Source organism: Poecilia latipinna, unplaced genomic scaffold (genome assembly GCF_001443285.1).
Source record: "Poecilia latipinna isolate Pla-1442-1.1 unplaced genomic scaffold, P_latipinna-1.0 Scaffold238, whole genome shotgun sequence".
Taxonomy (NCBI): Eukaryota; Metazoa; Chordata; class Actinopteri; order Cyprinodontiformes; family Poeciliidae; genus Poecilia; species Poecilia latipinna.
Window position 1 is genome coordinate 215,888 of NW_015112854.1, and position 19,559 is coordinate 235,446.

Below are 19,559 nucleotides of genomic sequence, written 5' to 3' on the forward strand. Positions count from 1 at the left end.
AAAAAAACCACCAGAGGGATTTGTGTTTTTATATTTTTATTTTTTTTTAAAAAAAAAAAAAAATTAAAAAAAAAAAAAAAAAAAAAAAAAAAGAACAGTAGTAGAAATGATTTGTTCCTGGAATAAAGCAGAAAAAAAGTGTAATTTATTTTTTTTTGACACATAAAAAAAAAGTCTGCCAACATTATATTTACTGACTTAATATGTAAACAACTCAAAATCAACTGGAAAGTCGAGGTTAATTGTTGTTTGTCCTCAACAAGCATAAAAAACTTATGTGTTTTTTCTGGCTGCATAGCCATTTTTATGCAGTTTATTGCCATATTTACATTGTTTATTGTGTTTTCTGAAACTGCACTATGTAACCTTAAGTTGTTATAAAAGTATCGAATGCAACAAAGAAATTTAGCTTGGTAGTTTAACACCTTGAAACTGGGACTCTGTCTCTTTAAAAACTCCTGATTTTTTGAAACTCCGCCTTCAGTAAGTCATCGGAGTGTCGCTCCTCTATTAACCCTTTAAAGTTTTTACCAGCGTTTCACTGAGAAGCAGCTCGTAGTGATGCGCTGTTCCACCAGGTGTTTGCTAATTGCTGCTGGCTAGTCTGAAGGAGCAGAGTGGCTTGGAAACTGCAGGAGGAGCTGCGTCTTGAAGGCTCCACCCACAACTGGATAGTTGCCATGGAGATTAAAAGATTTCTTAGACTTGAGAATCAAGGCAACACTTCAGGTATGTTTTTGACAAGGGGACAAAATTAAACATGGTGTAAAGCTAAAAAAAAAAGTCAATTTTACATAACACTGTCCCTTTAAGTATACATAATCTGCAGTGCCTGGAATATTTCAAAAATATTGTAACTCCTAATTGAATAAAGCTCCAAAGGAGGGATACCTGTGACCACACGATACAAAATCCATCAAATATACCAGCAATTGTGGAGGCGAATGTCTCCAATCTGCTTTATAGGATTCCTTTTCTATGTTCAGGCCCTATTAAACTACATGAAGATGACTCCATCGCTACCGGCATTGCCTCGGTAAATAGCCTACCACTTGGAGGGGGGGAGGGGGGCATTGTCACTGGTAATTGAAGAGACAGATGCCTTCGCCTGCCTGAGAAACCCTCCATGGACTCAGACCGTGAGAGGGACAAGCTGGTGCCTCAAAGATTGCACCCAATGGGGGGATAAAACTAATCAAGAATGCAGACTGAAATATTTATGCTGATAATGCAAAATCCTTCAGCTTGGCAAGATGATGGGGCAAAAGTGTTCCTGCGCGCCGAACAAACGAGGACGTCATCCTAAAGAGGACTCTGCTGCCATCTGTTATCATGGCGTCTCCGGCTTCCTCCGGTTATAGGTTTTCACACGAGAGTAATTCTTAGCCACTCTCTGAGATGTTCCCGCCAGGGAGACGGGAAGCAAGATGGCAGTTTAGTGCACTAAACTCACTCCTCCGCTCGCATCAGCAGGGACTGCTGGTGGTTCTTGATGTCATTTTAATGGAGCCGCTTGTATTCTCCAGAGCGCGCTCCTCTCAAGCCGCTTCCAGTCAAAACACCGGCGCCGTTCGGAAATGCCTCCCTGAAAATGGTCTGAAAAATAAAAAGAATAGGCGCTGCGATGAAATACTCCTGCAAGCTGAGACCCTTGGTGGCCACTGCAAGCAGCGATTTCTGTTTCAGTCTCCAGCGAAAACAAGGACTTGAAAGAAGGTTGGATTTTAGATCTGAAAGCTTATAACTGTTGGAAATTAACATTTTTTCACAGTACAATGTGAGGAATAAATGAAATAAACATACTTGAGTTCAAAACATATAATAATTACAACTTTGTGAAATAAAAGAGAATGGGAAGTGGAGTGTGTTCTCATGTTTGTAAATTTAAATGTTCACAAAACAGAAACCTCTCTGCATGTGACTTTAAAGTTAAAAGTAGAGACTTTGGTCACCGTCCAATAGCATTAAGGCATAAAATCTGTGCCAATCACTGCAGCAAATCAGAAGAGACATTGATGCTCCGCATTTAAACCCCCCGAAAAGGCATCCAAGGGCAAATTAAAGGATGGAGAATGGAAGCACTTAACATTTATTTTTTATTGCAGAATAGCTACTGCATGGTTTTAAATGTACATATTTGTGTGATAGAGAAGCTACACAATTTTAGGGCAGATTTTTAATTAGGAAAAACTCAAAAATGAGTTTTTAATTTTGAAGATTGCATTAAATAAAAAAAAAGAAAAAAGGATTTCTAGAAATAAAACTGAAATTGTGATTTTGCTGTTTGTGGAAAAAAAGGGAATAAGTCTTTAGTGAATAAACAGTCAGTCTGAACCTGACTGTTTATTCAGACATTTTAAAGAAAGTTTCCTTTCTTACATAACATCTGGTTCATTCAGGCTGCAGGAAAGAGCAGGATTTAAACAGACAACAGGAAGTGACAAAAATATATTATTTTTTCACAATATTCTTTTTTTTTTTTGCTCTACTTTAGATGCATGTAAAATTAGATCCGCTTGTTTATCTGACCAGAATTAACAGCTTTGGTTATCGTTAGCTCGGTAAAGAGGGAACATGGTGTTCTCATCTTGAAGCTGCATGTGATAAACAACCAATAAATTCAACATATAATAGCAAACGGTTGTGAGGATGGAGTTAATTATCCTGAATTATTCTGAATTTCCCTTCAGTGGGACAATAAAGGCCATTTCTATTCTAATTAGAAAACTACTAAATCAACTGCAGCACAGCATTAGGCATCTCAAAGAGAAAAGGACTGGATGTACTGTAGGAGACAGATAAGCATATCATAATGAAGATAAGATTGTTTTGTGACTTCCTTGAGACTTTAAAGAGCACTTTCAAGTTCCCCTCAGTGAAGTGGCTTGCATCTTCTTACATAATTAATACAAAACTACAGAAGAAGAAAGCAGCAACGAAGTTAAGGATCCATATAGAAGACTCTCTTCCTTTAAGATGGAAAATAAATTCCTCTTATTTTTCACATGCAGGCAGCAGAGAGTGACAGAAAACATGGAGGGCAAGGGAAATTGAACAAAACAAGCACCTCACAGTGGCGTATTGAACCGTGGAAGCTGCTGTCATGTCGGATGTGGCCCAGCCGTCAGGCCAGCAGGGTGCCATGTCTGCTGCTTTTTTTAATCATTCTTTCAGCTTCATTTAAAAGTTTTTTCCCTCCTCATTTTTTCCCCCCCCGCAACACTTCAGCCAAGTATTTTCCATCCTCCAGAGGAGAGCGTACCCTATACTTTACCTTTGTGACCTTAATTTGAGGTTTGCGAGGCCTGCCCCCCCTCAGGCTGCAACGCACAGCTGTAATTAGTATAAAGTGAGCTCTTCAGTCATGCATGAAAGCGGCGACTCCACGCAGACACGCAGGAAGAGGAGCAGAGCTTCATCTGAGCCACACTGTCAATCAGCCAACAATATTTTACGTGTTCCTGCAAATCTAAATGCGTCCCGCTGTGCCGCCGAGGCGCAGATCTAATAAATGTTTGCATGAGCACTAATGATCCTGCATTCATTACAGCTGGCAAATTTAATCTACTAACAAGGTGCATTCTGGTAATTAATGGTGTGGTTGGAAAGGACAAAATGAAGATGAAAGAAAATACATCTCAGATGCTGTGCAAAGTCTCTGGCTCTGCATTTATTTGCGGTTTGAAGCTCAAGCTTCCAAAGTTCGTTTTTGCATATGGAGAATTTAATTTTAGGGAGAAATGTAAACACTTTTCAGTGTTATATAAGGGTGTTAATGAAAACTGACTGCAAACTTGCAACACAACCAGCCAAGTATCCTTCTGGGTCTCCAATAAGTTTATGTCAAACTTGACCCTCATTCAGGTCGTGTAGAACTTGCAATGCAATTTTGAAAATAAATCACACATACAACGGTGTGATATTATCGATTGAGTCTGGAATGATTGACTTCATCAGCCAACAGAACAGCAAGCAGTTATCAACGGGTTGCAAGCCCCACTCAACAAGTCATTAATAAAATGTATTAAGTACAACAGAGTACATTAAATCACAGAGGTAAACGAAGAAAACCAGACACAAATCAAGCAGAAAAAAGACAAATTAGTTAAAATATTCACCTATAACCAACTATTTTTCCTTCACGGTGTAAAGTTAAATTAAACTGAATGTGTTCTGTTTTAGATCAGGTAAATAAATTATGTCTTATTTATTATTACATTTCTGTTTAAATAAGATATACAAGACATTATAATGTCTTATTTAGACATTTCTGCTTGCTAAATGTCTAAATAAGATTTTAGCAACTAGCAAAACACTAATTTATCAATTTCCCCGCAAAGCCTTCATATATTTCTTGTAGAATTGGAGAAACAGTACTCCTGAAACTCCTTTTAAAACAAAGCTAAATTATATTTTCAAAATAATAGCCTCAACATTGCATAATTATTTGCATATTAATCAATCAAGATTATTTGTATAGCACTTTCCCTTGGTCCTTTAATCCTGGTAATAACATTCAGGTGATAAAAGGCTGACTTTGTAACCGTCTTTATGTGGCTCTGAACGTTCAGGTCCGATACCAGATCCAAAGACGATAACTTCACTTCTGTTTCTGTTCAGTTGGAGAAATTAAGACACATCCACACATTGTTGTAAGCATCTGTTCAGTGCATGGATGGTTTCAGAATTACATGGTGACATTGTAACGCAGAGCTGTGTATCACCTGCATTAGGACACGATATTATCAGCATGCTATCGTATCGGCTGATATTAGCTGTAAAATATAATATCGGACATTCCGTCAAAAATAACTTACCGATATAAAAAGCGTTGATTTTATATGACAAACCAGTGACAATGATGCCTGCAGCACAGCACAACGTCCAATTTGCACAGTGTGAGTGTTGTCATTGTGTTGGCGAGAGCAAATGTCATTAATACATTTGACATTAAACATAATGCAGCCTCCTTTTTAGCATTTGCATTTGGTAGCAGGCTAACTTGACAAAGATAATACAGTGTTTTAATTCCACAGTAGAGAAAGCCATATAGTTTCAGTAGGTAGGTATAGGAAAAAACGTTAGTATTTTTAGTATATTGGCATATTGGATATCAATATCATACATTCTTAATCTGCATAGTTAAGTTAACTAATCTTATTTTCTGTTGTTACGTAAGCTATTAGGAGTATATAGATATTCAATAGGTGGAGTCCTAGGTTTGAGCCTTGGAGTACTCTGTATTTTAGGCCTCTTAAAAAAAAGAAGACATGATTTTTGCATAGTTCTTACATTTGGGAAACAAACTCAGACGTGTCTGTTCAGACTTCCCCAGATGAACAGTAATGCTCTGAAGCACAGATTGGTGACTTTGCATTTCTATCTGTCCTGTATTTCCAAACAGCTGATCAGATTAACACAGATAATCAAACACATCAAACACAGATCACCTTGTACCCAAACAAGATGGCATAACAGACAGGATAAGACACAAACAGAGTGTAAACTCTTCCAACTTTTAAGGTCAAATCTTACCCGCATTGAGACTAACTCAGTCGCAGAAACATTTGGCTGCATCAGAGAAGCTTGCGCTTCAGATTTGATCCGCTGCTACTCACCGTCTGATACGTTAGAATAAACTTCATTATATGGCCGACAGGCATGTTCTGGGTGAGGAATTCCCTCATGCTGGGCAGAGCCGGCTGGTACTGGATCTTTGCTGGAGGATGAACAAAAACAGGATATAACTCTTATAAAGCAACTACAATAAGAAGATGGAATGGAAAAGCATGTTTTTCATGCAATTTTTCAACATTTTTATGGCTTTGCTTGTTTTTCTGTTTGCTGTGGTTTATCTTTGTCATCTTGGGATGTTTCCTTACTCTCAGAAAAGGAAAAACAAATATATTCAGAAAGAAAAATAGACAAATCTACATTGGATTTGACCTTTCACATAAAGAAAGTTGTTTTTCTAAGAGCCAACGTAAAAATGTCCTTGCTGGATTTGAAGTTGTGGCCCGAACAAAGTTTTTGTTTTCATTACCTCAAGAGATGCCAAAGTGAAAAGAGAAATCCTCTCTGAATGCCTGTCAAAATATTCCAAGGTTTTCTTAAATGGATGCTTTTATTTATTCAGAAAGCTTTGGGAAAATGCCATCTCTGAGTCTAATGGGATTAAAAAAATGCATTTTTAATATCGACTCTAAACTAATGTAAACTTCTTTCATCTATTTTTGTGTAAATCTGAAAGATTTGTTCTTTTTTTGTTCTCAGCATCAGTAACATTTTTTAAGCAACGCTTCAGTGTGATCAGATATGAAACTGATTTCAGTTGACATGCAACCAATTTCAGTGTTCCTTCTAAACATACAGACACTTTCTTGCTTCCTTAATTGCTGACTTGTTTCTACCAAGTGTTTAATTTTCACTATTTAAGTCATTTTGTTCCTTGAAGACGAAGGTTCATCAAAATCCTCAAGGTTGAAAATTAGATCGTTTGGTTTTCAGTCTGTTCTGTTTGCTTGTTTCAACCTCTTTTTTTTAATCAGTGTTATTTCTTTTCATAACTACCAAACATCCTTGTCAATTAATGTCAATATTTTTGTAAATAACATGTTTTGCACTTAAATCCAGCAGTTCTTATTGGTCAGATAGGATTAATCACTTCAGCACTTCAGGTTAATCTCTCCAGAAAAGAAACTATTAATTAATACAACACTTAAGCTAATCTGTATTGTCAGTTAACTCCCACAAACTAAAGCTGTTTTCCTGCAGTGCGAATCCCCAGGAGGCAAAGTGAGGCCATTTCTGAACGCCTGGCAGGTGAGGCAACATCTGGCCAGAAGCCAGGCTATTAACAAATGAACCACAGGAAAGAGGTGATGCATCATTTTTCAACTGTCAAGACCTGCCACTAAGCTCAAAACAATGCTGAGCTAAATTTATGAGCCACCGGCAGTAAAGTTGAATAACTGGGAAACGATAAGTGGCAGCAAACTAATTTGACATGGCCACATATCCGATTGAAAGACACCAGCACATGCATAACTTAAAGCTCGTCAATAGGAGCCTCATGCATCATTTGTTTCCAGCTGAAAACTTGTACTTCGTTTGAATCGGATACAATGTCTTGCTCAAGTATCCAAGTACAAATTGTGATGAATATCATTTGGATTTTATGTAATAACTCAACAGAAAGTGGTGCAAAATTGAAATAATACATAACAGAGAATACTGTTGCACGTACAGATGGCCGTCTCTCCCAGGATTCATTAACCACCAGTGGTTGACATTTCTGTCAGGTTGGTGCACACAGACAAGATATTTAACTTCAGTTCCACTAAATACATTTTAAATAGAGTTTTATAGTAAAAGCAAAGATTTAGACGATTTACCCCCAGTCTCTAAGAAGACAAATAAAAGTTTTGTTTCAAATAAACACCAAGATCGTGTGCATGTAATCTTTTTTTTAGCCACAATGAAAACCATGTGGCACTGCAGATACCACTCCAACTCAAACTAAATGGTGTAAAAATGAAAAGAAAGCCTAAAAACCTCTAAAAGGCAGTTTTTCCACTGAAGTGAAAATCGGATCACTGCTCTCAACTTTTCCAGACACCCATCAATTTCTTCTCTTGGCCTTTTGAATGTGCGTTGCTTTTGGCACCTTTTGAGGACCTTATTGATCATTCTGCCATGCTTCTCTACAGGGGATACAAGGAAGGGCTCAGTCTGTCAACGACAACATCGACTTTTCCAAAAAAATCTCAAACATAAATGAGTGGACCTTCCTTATACAGCAGCTGAAGGATCCATTAAAGGAGCAGCAGCTCAAACTATTCTCACAAAGTGAAGGAAGAACCAATATTCAGGTTTTCATTTCTGAGGTTAAAGACTTTTTAAGTGCTCACAAGATGACGACTCAAAGTTATTTCTTGCAAACTCTGAGTGCAGCATTATCCAACCAGCAGAGAGATGAGTTCAGAGGGAAGAAGGACATTTTAGGTGAAAAATTAAGACCACTGACAAAGAATGTGTATCAACATTTGATGAGAGCCAAACATTTTTTAATGTATTTTTAAATAAAAATAAAAAAAAATTTCTCACCAGCTCAAGTTAAATCAGTGCAAGCTTTTCTTCTTTTAGCTAAGCTACAATTACCAAAATTTATTATATTTGCTAAATGTCAGAAAACTTGACGAGAATTTTTTTTGAAACATTCCTCAAATTCAAAAGTTTACTTACATTTGGTCAATATCAGGAATAACTGTCTTTTAAACTATGACTTGGGTCAAACCTTTTGGTCATTTTCTTTTATTTTTCCTCTTTTCTTCTCTTATGATTAGTTTTTTCCCTCCCATGATTCCCATGGTCTTTAAAGTTTGCAATTTAGACGTTTCCAAGATATTTTAAACAGACATAATACATAACTTTATAATTAATATATTCTTTTTTCCGTTTCTCCTACATCACGTGTCAAGCTGAAGGCCCGTGGGCCAAATCCGGCCCGCCACAGGTTTTAATGTGGCCCTTTAGATTCTAGACTAAGCACAGAGTGGCATAAATATTATCAGTTTTTATCCGTTTACTGCCAAATTATATCAGTCAGTCCCTCCACTTTCTTGATAATCATTATGGAAATTCACCTAAAATCAACAAATGCCCACACTTTTTTGTGCTAATACATAATTAGGAGTTTATTGCAGATTTATCTCAAATTGTCAAAAAACTTTCCAACTTGTACTAAACAGCTGCCTCAGCTTTGATTGATGTCAGATTATAATCTATACAAAAAGTCACATGTACCGCCATAAATGAGTGCAAATATTGCAAATATTTCCAAATTAGTACCACAAACACTTTGACTTTTTATTGCAAAAATCACAAAAAGTATCACAAAATCCTGGAGGGACTGAAAAGATGTTCAATAATATTTAATTTTAAGAATTCATTGATATTTTAACAGTTTCATAAAAGGTTTTATCAATACATTTTGGCACCTTTAAGAAGATTAATGACCTTAATTTGGCCAAAATGAAAATGAGTTTGAATCGTAGCTTTGACATGGTTTTTAATCTGACATTTCTGAGATGACTCTATAGCCACATAATGAATGCGTCAGAAGGAGATGCGCTCATTCTGTGTCGATATTCAGAAACAAATATAAATGCTAGAACGTGAAGAAAGATGCTTTAAAATTGATTGGAAATGTCCAGGATTGTGACATAAAGGAAAGTATTCCAACATTTTAAAAGTAAAATCAACCCACTTCATGCAATTTTCTGAAATTCTTACAGCGTATCTTTTCATGGCATATTAAAGACCAAGTGTCAACACAAGTTCTGGTCTCTAAACGCTTTTTCCCCAAGTTGTCTTAATCTCATGTTCTCATTTTAAAGCGCCGTTGCATTTCATCCTGTCTCAGTTCATTTTGACAAATACACCACTAGAAACCCGCTGACCTTCCTTTCTCAATTTCCTCTGTCACAGAGATCCGAGTCAAATCGCAGTAAGAGCCCAGGAGAAGGCTTCAACATTTTCCAATGCTCTCTTAAGCAGAACTTTCAAGCACTGCTAAAAGCCCATTCAAGGTCCGACAGTGAAACATGAAACGCCACTCAAATCCATGCATTTTATCAAAGAGATGATGATTCAAAGATTAAGATTGCAAATGGAAATGCATGATGAGAAACAAAAAAGCTGGGGTTTATTACTGCACATGCTATGAAATTAGATCATTTTCTTTATGTTCAAAAAGCAACAGAATAGAGAGAATAATGCAGCCTGACAAACTTAAGGGGAAAATGAAAAATATGCACAACATTTTTGTTTTAGTGTGTGGCTGAGGCAATTTAATGTGGATCAGGAAAGAGCAGCAATGAATCGTTTTTTTTTTTTTTTTTTTTTAATCATAGAGATACGGAGTACCTTACCTCACAATTCTGGGAAAGTATCCATACACACGGCCAACATTAAAGAACAAGGTAATAATGACAAATGGATACCATTAAAACAAGAAGAAAAATTACAGCAATAAACTGTAAGGCCATCAGAAACTGGGAGCATTCTTCATCAACCACTTAATCTAAATGTTAAAGATAGGTTTACATCTAAAAGCAGGTTCCACCACAGACCCTTTAGTGAATTACCTACTCAGACCTCTGACACTTATGAAAATGGAAGGCTGTGCAGCTGAAAGAGACCGCCTCCAACATTTTTCTGTGCATATACTATCATTAACATACTTGCAAGGCGCTGTATGTCTTGTGGTAAAGTATTCCCCCTTAACTTTTTACGTTGAAAATCAAACTAAAACCACAAACTTAAATGTATTTTAATGGGTTTTATGTGATAGACCAACAGAAATACATTCATAAGTGGGAAATGTAAGAGAAAGATGTATGGTTATGAACTGAAAAATGCAGTTTACACTTGTATTAAGCTCCTAAGTTGATCCATTGAGCTGATTAACAAACTGTGTCAAAGAGAGGAAAATAGACGAGTCGGGGAGAAGGTTTAAAGCAGGGTTGGGTTATAAAACAACCTAAACTTTGAAGATCTCAAAGAGAACTCTTCAGTTCATCAATACTGTAAAGTTACTGCATAATTGTACAGTAATTTGTGTTAAATTCCCAATATAACATCCAGAAGTTTGTGGTTGTAATGTGAAAGAATACCTTTACAATGAACTGCCTCTTAATACAAGTCAAGTTTTCTTCAGCAACAAGGCATTTCAAAGTGATCATTCACTCATCAATTATGAAACAAGCAATAAAACTTTACAGTTTGTCAAATCACTGAGTAAATACTCAAATATGTTAATCATTGTTCCAGTTATTAATCAAAGGCAACTCTGAAAAGCTGGGTTTAAAGCCGTGATTTAGAGGAACTCAGTGTTTCGGTTCTTTTGCAGGTTTCTGGAAGTTTGTTCCAGATTTGTGGTGCATAGAAGCTGAATGCTGATTCTCTGTTTGGTTCTGGTTCTGGTGATGCAGAGCCGAACCAGAAGACCTGAGAGGCCTGGAAGGTTGATGCAACAAAACTTTAATGTATTGTGGTGCTAAGCCATTCGGTGATTTATAAACTAACAAAAGTATTTTAAAGTAAATTCTCTGAGCCACAGGGAGCTGGTGCAGGGATGTGCTCCATCTTCCTGGTTTTAGTCAGAACACCAGCAGCAGTGTTGTGTGACTAAAGAGAAACATGGATGAGTTTCTCTAGATCTTGCTGACACATTAGTCCTTTAAGCCTGGAAATGTTCAAGTGATAGAAGGCTGATTTTGTAACTGTCTTTATGTGGCTCTGAAGATTCAGGTCAGAGTTCATCACTACTCCCAAATTTCAGGCCTGATCGTTAGTTTCCAACTGTTATAACTGAAGCTGTGTGTTGACTCTATATCGTTCATCTTTGGATCCAAAGAAAACTTCAGTTTTGTTTCTGTTCAGATGGAGAAAGTTGTTCACCAACTGAAATATACTCAGTTTAAAAATAATTTCATCATTTGGCAGTCTTTATTCGTCAGGGAAGCTTTGTTTATCTCCCTCTCAGCACTCACCAAGTTGCTCATGAGAAGAGGCGCAAAAAGCACTGAGAAAGTTTAAATTACTTCCACCGAGTTGAAACTGGATGAGATAAGAATCACACCGTGTTAATTATCTCCGCAATCGCTGGAGCTCCCACTTCATGTCTAATCCCTGAATTAGGCTCCATTAGTTTCATTCACAGCACAGCAAACGCGCTGACCCAGAAATCTGTCCCACACCGAGTCAGCTGGCAAATCGGTTCAAATGTGCTGCTTACCTGCTTTCCACTGACGTAAACAAGGCTCTGGACTAAGGAGTGAGTGGCAGATGCAATCGCTTCCACGCCACTGGCCAGGCCTGCTTTATTTACACAGCAGCTTCCCCTCCACGAGAAAATGGATGTTAAATTGATGTTTCTTGGCTGATTGTCGAGTTGGGTCAAAGTCAAAGCCAACATACGGATACTTTTAAAAGAGTCGCCAAGGAACTTAGGCTTTACTCCGCTGGATGAAAAATACACGTATACTCGGATAAGTGTGACACGGCCCGACAGACTGCGCTGCGCAGCACTTCCAATCCCCCCCAAAAAAACACAGAAACAGGGAAACACGTCGAAGCGTGCTGCTAAATTAGCATGCCTAATTGCATTATACTCAAAGTGGCTGCTGTGAAAGGCTGCACTGGGATTTTAGTCTGTGAAGTGGCAGAGTGAGCAAACGTGGTAAACTAACAGCTTTTCCATGCATACTAATCTCAAAAATGCACTGAGACCAAACAAGTTCATAAATCATTGAGGTGAGTGAGGACAGTGGCAACAAACAAGATAGAAAAATGGCAGTAGTCATCATAAATAATGGATGGATGGATGATGGATGATTGGGGAGACAAATCCAGGAGCCAAGAACAGGACAGGCATAACTTATCGGGAGTGTGCCAGACCAACCCTGGACCTAAAATCATCTTCTTTGTTTCTTCAGATGCTCTTTAATTTGTTAGATATGTCTGAACACAAGATCTGTACACAGCACATCCATGTTGAGCCTCACTGCTCTAGATCTTTACTGTCCAACGATTGACTTCCACAAACAAACTCACCATCAATTGCATCTGTCCTGTTTCCTCCCTCTGTAGGGCATTAAAATGAAACACGGCACACGCTGCTTCCAACTCCTTAATGCACTGCGTGGTTCCTCACCACGGTGAGGTCTCAATCACTGAGCTGACTTCTTTTTATTTCGAGGATCCTCGTCAACTTCACCACGCTGATTTAAGGCCCAAGCGTTGAACAGTGGCATAAGAGCTAAAGCAATCCATGCTGCATAATTCAACGCCGCTCTCAGACCTGTCTCATTAGGAATCCTGGCCATGTTCCATTGCTCTGAGTATGAGGCTCTGAGTGACAGATCTGCAGCCAGCTTAATACAAACAGGCACAGCCACAGCAAGGCTCGAGCTTCGGCTCCTGGCAGGCCAGCTTTGACTCCCATTTCAACTTCAACCTGCATCAGCTCCACTCCCCACTTTCCCTCATCTCATTTTTCAATTTGTGCATCTTCTCTTGCTCGGTCTAAGTGCTATTCTCGTGTCTTGGTCTCTCCCAATTGGGATCAGAGCGAGAATCAGGGTTCAACGCATGTTTTATGAAAGAACTGGAAAAGAATTGGGTGAATGAATAGATGGGACTGATGCAACTTTTAGTTATGAAATCAAATCAGGAAGTGGAAATGTTTTATTTCTCACTGCAGTTCTTCAGACTTCAAAATTACCTCAATCAAATTTCAACCTCCTCTAGATTTTTTAAAACTACTTAGAAATTTTGGACAGCTTGGTGAGAGATTGGAAAGAAGCAGGCGAAGAGCAAACAAAACTGGAAATCGTTACTTCTTACCCTCTGTGGTCTTAGCCCGACGCTCAAAAGGAGCGCAGCAAATGTCACGGTCAGACAGAAAAGAAGATGTGGCTTGTTCAGTCAGTTTTTTTTCTTGGTTTCCAAAACTAAACAAAAAATAAACTTGTAAAATGATAAATGGACTGAACTTATAGAACTTTTCCAAACATTTCGACCACTCAAAGGCTTTACACTAGACTCACATTCACCTAGTCGCAATCATAAACGTTCACACATTTATACACCGATACGCATATCGTTAGTCGCTCACAACTAACGATATGCAGTTGTGAGCGACTGCGCACAGACTAAAACTTGTGGGATCTAAATGACTCATGTCTCTTAAGACCACACACAACTGTCTATTTTAATATGGACAGTGGAAACTGTATTGACCATCTGTAGTCGTCCTTATCTCCACCTTTGGGGGTACAGCCAATCAGTGGCAAGCAAACTGAGCTTCTCTCTTCAAGGCAACTGCGCCAACAACTGCAGCTCAACTTGGAATCAAGTAGGTTTTGTTTCCATCATCAGATTATGTGTGGAGGTGTTTTTACCAAACAAATCTATCATGACCTCACGATGAACTCTATAACAGGCAGAATTTTATTTAACAAAAATATGATCTGTTCTTTGTTTTTGTGTGCTGCTTTATGATTGATTTCAGATCCAACACAAAGCTTTTTTTAGTTATGTTGCCCAAGAATCATTTGTGAATCAATTAGGTATAAAAACAAAGTTAAAAAATACAGATTATGATAATTTTGCATGTGACAACTTGGCAAAGAGCTGATTTTAACTGAATCTTTGTGTATCTGCTCCTATTTTCTTTAGTTAAACCTAAGAATAATTCAACATAAAACAGTTTGGCAGGCATGAAATGATATGGCTTGAACGAAGTGATTCCCAAAGAGCTATTAGCTGAAAACCTGCCATCAACAGAAGGATGATGCATCTCTTACCTGCTGTGTAAGCTCTTTAAAGGATTTTAACTTTTAGTTTGCGTTACATTTTTCTAAACTGCCCTTAAATTATACTATCGTGTTCAGATACAAGCTGTTCACAGCTGTATTTTCTCACATTCTTTGAATGTAACGGCTATTTCTAGATTTGAGGTTGTTTGAAGTGCAAGTAACCAGGCTAGTGAAGGCAAAGGAGATATGTGTTTGCACATGGTGAAGTTATGCATGCATCAAAATGTCTTACTATTTTTTATTAGAAACTCACTATGATGCAGTCATTACTTTGAGTTTGTTTTATTTGGTTCCGATTATTTTTAAAAAACAGAAAAACTCCTTGTGAATAAAGTTTATTTTACAAACAATGCATCATAAATTTACGCTGTCAGTAACCTGCTGCTGTCTGTAAAGAAATATATTCTGACTTTAGCTTCTGTATTTATGCATCAGTAGTCTTGGAAATGACTGAACTGACAACATTAGGATGTTTGGACTGTGAAAACATTATTTCTCTGTATAAAAGAGATATCCTGTGGTGACAATTTTATGACACTATTATGGAGTTTTATTGTGTGTTTCTGACTTCATATTAGAATACATATACACAATAGAGTGGGTCTGATGAAAACAATGTTCAAATGTTCACCGCTATGAAAAGCAAAAGCATCACTGTCTCAATAACACATAAAACTGGATTTCATTTTACATTTATCTGATGAATTATTCATGCATTTCGCAAATTTTGTCTTAGGTAAAGACATTTGCAGCACCAAACCACCCCGTCCACTCAAGCACAGTAAAAAAATTCAGGTATCACTACAATAGGTTTCCATTTTTCAGCCTTTACTAAAATGAGATCCATTGCTCCTTTTGAAGGGAATAATAGATCAGAACATGGCGACCATCGCATGCAGTAATTCAGTCCCGTTTATGTATCAAATGAATCAGGTTCAAATATTAAATCTTTTCTGCACCAATGAGCCAAATTCAAACATTCCCCATCAATTCTTTACAGCTAAGTCACTAATCATTTGAGGCTGCTGTTGGAACAAAGCAACTGAAATTGTTTCCAAAGTCGTTTTTGCCAGTTTATTCATGGTTTCTACTTGTTCAAGTCGAATTAATTTGTCTGTGAAGGTAACACACCTAGTCGGGGCTCAAAAACGGTGATATTTACAAAATAACCAGCTTAGAAACCGATCCATATCTCCTCCCTCCTGACGTGTTGATCAAATTACGGACTTGGCCTGAATTCACGCCACATGATTTATATAAATATGTCATGAACAGAGTTTCCCTTTTCAGCAGAGCAGCCTTAAAACGTACCAAAGACGAGATGCTAACCAGCTTTTCCCCATACATGCTAGGCTACATGACGGTGCGGCATCGTCTCCATGGTTACTAATGGTTAAACACACCTTTTCCATAATGTGATATTTAGTATCTTTCTAATCATACTTATGAAGTAAATGAACGTTAATCTTAACTTGTAGCTGAGAGCTGCCATCCATCACCGCCGTATCTTTGCTCCTCGTTAAAAGTTAGAAAATAAAATGACAAGTTCAGTTTTCACCTTTGACCCAGACGACCACACAACACCTTGTGGCCATTTTTAAAGTGAAATCAACTAAATAAAAGTGACATTAGGTTACAACATGCATGTTTTTGACAGTCTCTACAGGAGCATACGTTGTTTTGACGTCCATCACAGCAGGTGGAGTTTCGAAGAACATGACGCCAAGTGCAAAGTGTTAAAAGGAATGAGTGAGATTTGTTTATTTCAGGCATCTCTATTTATATATTTTCACAATAACTATATTGATAACTCAGCTGCTGTTTAAATTACGTTAGAAATGGTCAGTAATCAGTAATTAGCCCACTAATATAGTTCAGGAAGTAAAAACAAACAGACACCAAGAGGTAAAACTTTTAGCTACGAACCAGAAACCATCCATGAACAGTAATCAGACATTTATTTGGACTTTCCATGATGAAGCTTTTATTCTGTACAACAGCCAACATTAGGATTCCAATCCAATGATCCACCTGATTTTTGTAATTTTATGTGTGCCGGTAATTGTACCCTTAGAAGGTGTTGGCTGATTTTCCCTACATCATTTTGCTGAAGATCATTTTGTCTGGTTGTTACCAGTAACAACCAGACTGACATTTTGCTTATGTTTAACTGAAAAACAATGACGGATGACATAAAAACAAAGAATCGTCTCTGCATCCTTTCAAAAGCTTTCTTACTCCTCCAGGTGCTTTTCTGTACAGTCATTTTTCTTAATGCATCTTCAGTATCACAGGAAGGAGGAAACAAGCAGGAACTATTAAGACAAATGATTTAGCACAAGTTGAAAGTGAAATATGAAGCATGTAGTTTATAATAAATCAATTTAATTTTGTTCCAAGGCTGATTAGAGGTTTAAATGCAAAATTTCACTTCATCTTTCTCTGAGATGAAGCTTAAAGGAGATACTACTGCCTTTACGTTTTTACAGAAAGTGCTGCTCGAAAATGATTCTCTTTTCTTGTTAAAGGGGAATTTTCTTTCCTGTATTGAAACATGCATGCTCAGAATAAGTTGATACAATCTGCTGGGTTTCCTTAGACAGAAAACATCTGAACAAATGTGAATATTTACATAGTTTAATATGGAATGTTTGTATTTCATGATTGGCTTCAAGTGAAATTTTTCTTTCCTGAGATTACCTCATTTAAATGCACTAAATCGAAACTAAGGTGAATTAAATAAACGCAATAAAGACTGCTGAACCAAAGGTAAATCTTTTATATACATATATAAAACTTTAGACAAGCTTTTTAAAAAATAATGAGCCAATAAAGAATAAGAGTCGACCTTTCCACTGTTTTTAAGGCAGATAATTTGTAAAACTGATAGACACTTGACAGTTCATCTTAATCAGAATAATCTCAGAAAGTTACTTTTAATCATTTCTAAACTCTAATTCATTACACAGAGTGACAAATTTAAGGCAGTAATGTTAATTTGGTGATCGAGGTTTACATGTAATGAAAGCATAAATTAAATATTTCAGATAATTGGCACAAAAATATAGAATATTTTTTTTTATAAAGGCTTCTGTGCCATCTCTACAGTTAGCCCATGTACTGTACAGTAGCTGCACTAAATACTGGGGTTTGGCTCCTTCTGCATGAATTACTGCATCAATGCAGCAAAGCGTTACGGTGCTCAGCCTATGGGGAAGGACGAAATTCAGCCTTTATTTCATCTCAATATAATGTCTCATCTCATTTCTACCATATTGAATAGTTTCTCTTTTGGATGTGTGAACTAAAATTTGACTTTGGTCTTGATAAGTGCATCTTCTTCTACCACACTTTTTCCTTTCACTCAACTTTTCCTTATTGACCTTTTTTACGGAGGTTATCAGTAACTCTCCACTAGACCAAACTCTTCAATAATACCCTAATTTAATGGAAACTATTCTGTATTAGGACGTACATGCATGGGAAAATACATCGGGTTAAAAATGTTGGAATTTAATTTTCGACTTGGAATGATTTTTACACGTCATTTCAAGTGGGTAAGTCCAAACTTCATGGTTCACGCCAAATGTGACACCCCTGCAGGTTTCCAAATGTTTCTCCACTTGGTAACTTGATTGCAGGGAAGCAGGCAGTGACGTGTTTACCACTCACAGCTTCCCACATCCAAGCATAGCAAATGTCACCTTGCCCCTCCAGTTAAAAGTTTAGACCTCAACTCTGGCACCGGTTCCAAAAAACCAAATTAAAGCAAATTCCTGAGCCCGGAACCTGACCTCGGTCTGAACGCACTTAAGCCAAAGTGACTGCCGCACCCTGGAGCCAGAAAAAGATTGAGAAAATTTGTTGATATGAACGCATGGCTGCGCGGTCAGCCACATTTAACAGACCTGATGAGAGAGTGGGATATTTGCCTTCTGCATGAGTGAGGATTTGAGTTAGCGAGTCGAGGGAAATGTGGGAGACACACACTGACCTGCCAAATGAGGGGCGCAAGTGACGATCACAGCCCTGCACAGGAAGGTGTCGTCGGTCGTCATGACCCTGGCCCACTCGGCGTCCTGCGTAAAACGGAAACAAACTTTCATTTTGTGAAGAATTTACTAGTGGACGCCATCTGGAGAAGCATGCAATAGTAATTTGTTGTGGGATTGAAATCAATTACAGAAAGTACAAACAGGATGCAACCAAGCTGGGGTTACAGGTTGACCTTATATAGTAAATAACATGACCGTTTCCTCAGTACATGTCTATTTTTAATACGTCTGTTGAAATTAAATTCACACCGGATGTTGGAAACAACGCAAGTAAATTCCCATAAAAAAATGAAAGCCAATTAGTTCACTAATTAAGTGGCAGAGAAAATGACTTTTTACCAGAAGTATTGCACATACTTACAGAAATGTAGTAAATATTTTGGCCTTTTTTGGCAAATGCTCTGCATGGAGAAACTAGTTAACTACATTCTGGAGAATCAGAGAATTCGTGATGTTTTAGTGTGAATTTAATCTCACTAAAACAAGTGTTTTATACCCACTTTTAAATCTTAAAAGATTGCTTAAATCCCTTAACATTTAAACCATCTTTAAATCTGAAAAGTTCTGGAGGTCTTGTCTCCAGAACTTCTCTGATGTTCAGTTTTTTTTATAGATTTTCAGTGGGACACAAGTTACTTTTTTTCTCTGAAACTAATTAAGAGTTTCCTTTGTTGTGTGTTTATGAGTGTTTTTATCAAAAAGTCCTGGTATATTTCTCCATTGGTCCTTCAGCTATATTAATCTGTACCTTATGCTGCAAGTCAGATCACACTGTGGTGTCAATATACACAAATTTTACTTTTGGTATATTATTTTCTGGTGACAATGACATCAATATAGTTCTTCTTAAATCCCACCTGACCTGATAATATTATCCCTCCATTTCTCTCCAAATCCTCTGGGACAAACTTTAAACAACAAACCTTCAACAGTGGAGTCTTGCGCACCGAGTGAGCGCGGTTCACTGCTTTACTTATCTTCATGGTGAAAATGGTAAGTTTCCAATTTGAAGCGAACAAAACAAACCAGACTTTCTACACCTACAAGATACAGTTTAAATGGAGTAAACAGAGCTGTGTAGATGTGCCCTAATACTCCCTGTAAGTCGTAAAACTTGCTT

The 19,559-nt window shown here is 37.5% G+C and overlaps 1 protein-coding gene across 2 annotated transcripts in view; it reads right to left on the reverse strand.

Moving 5' to 3' along the window:
- LOC106947407 (probable flavin-containing monoamine oxidase A) overlaps positions 1-19,559 on the reverse strand; it is a 71,655-nt gene that overhangs the window by 35,766 nt on the left and 16,330 nt on the right. For both annotated transcript variants that reach the window (XM_015032394.1, XM_015032393.1), the window contains exons 7-8: positions 18,379-18,463; positions 5,619-5,719 (exon numbers count right to left, since the gene is read on the reverse strand). In XM_015032394.1, coding sequence (XP_014887880.1) covers positions 5,619-5,719; positions 18,379-18,463 — 186 coding nt within the window. The remainder of the gene's footprint in view (positions 1-5,618; positions 5,720-18,378; positions 18,464-19,559) is intronic.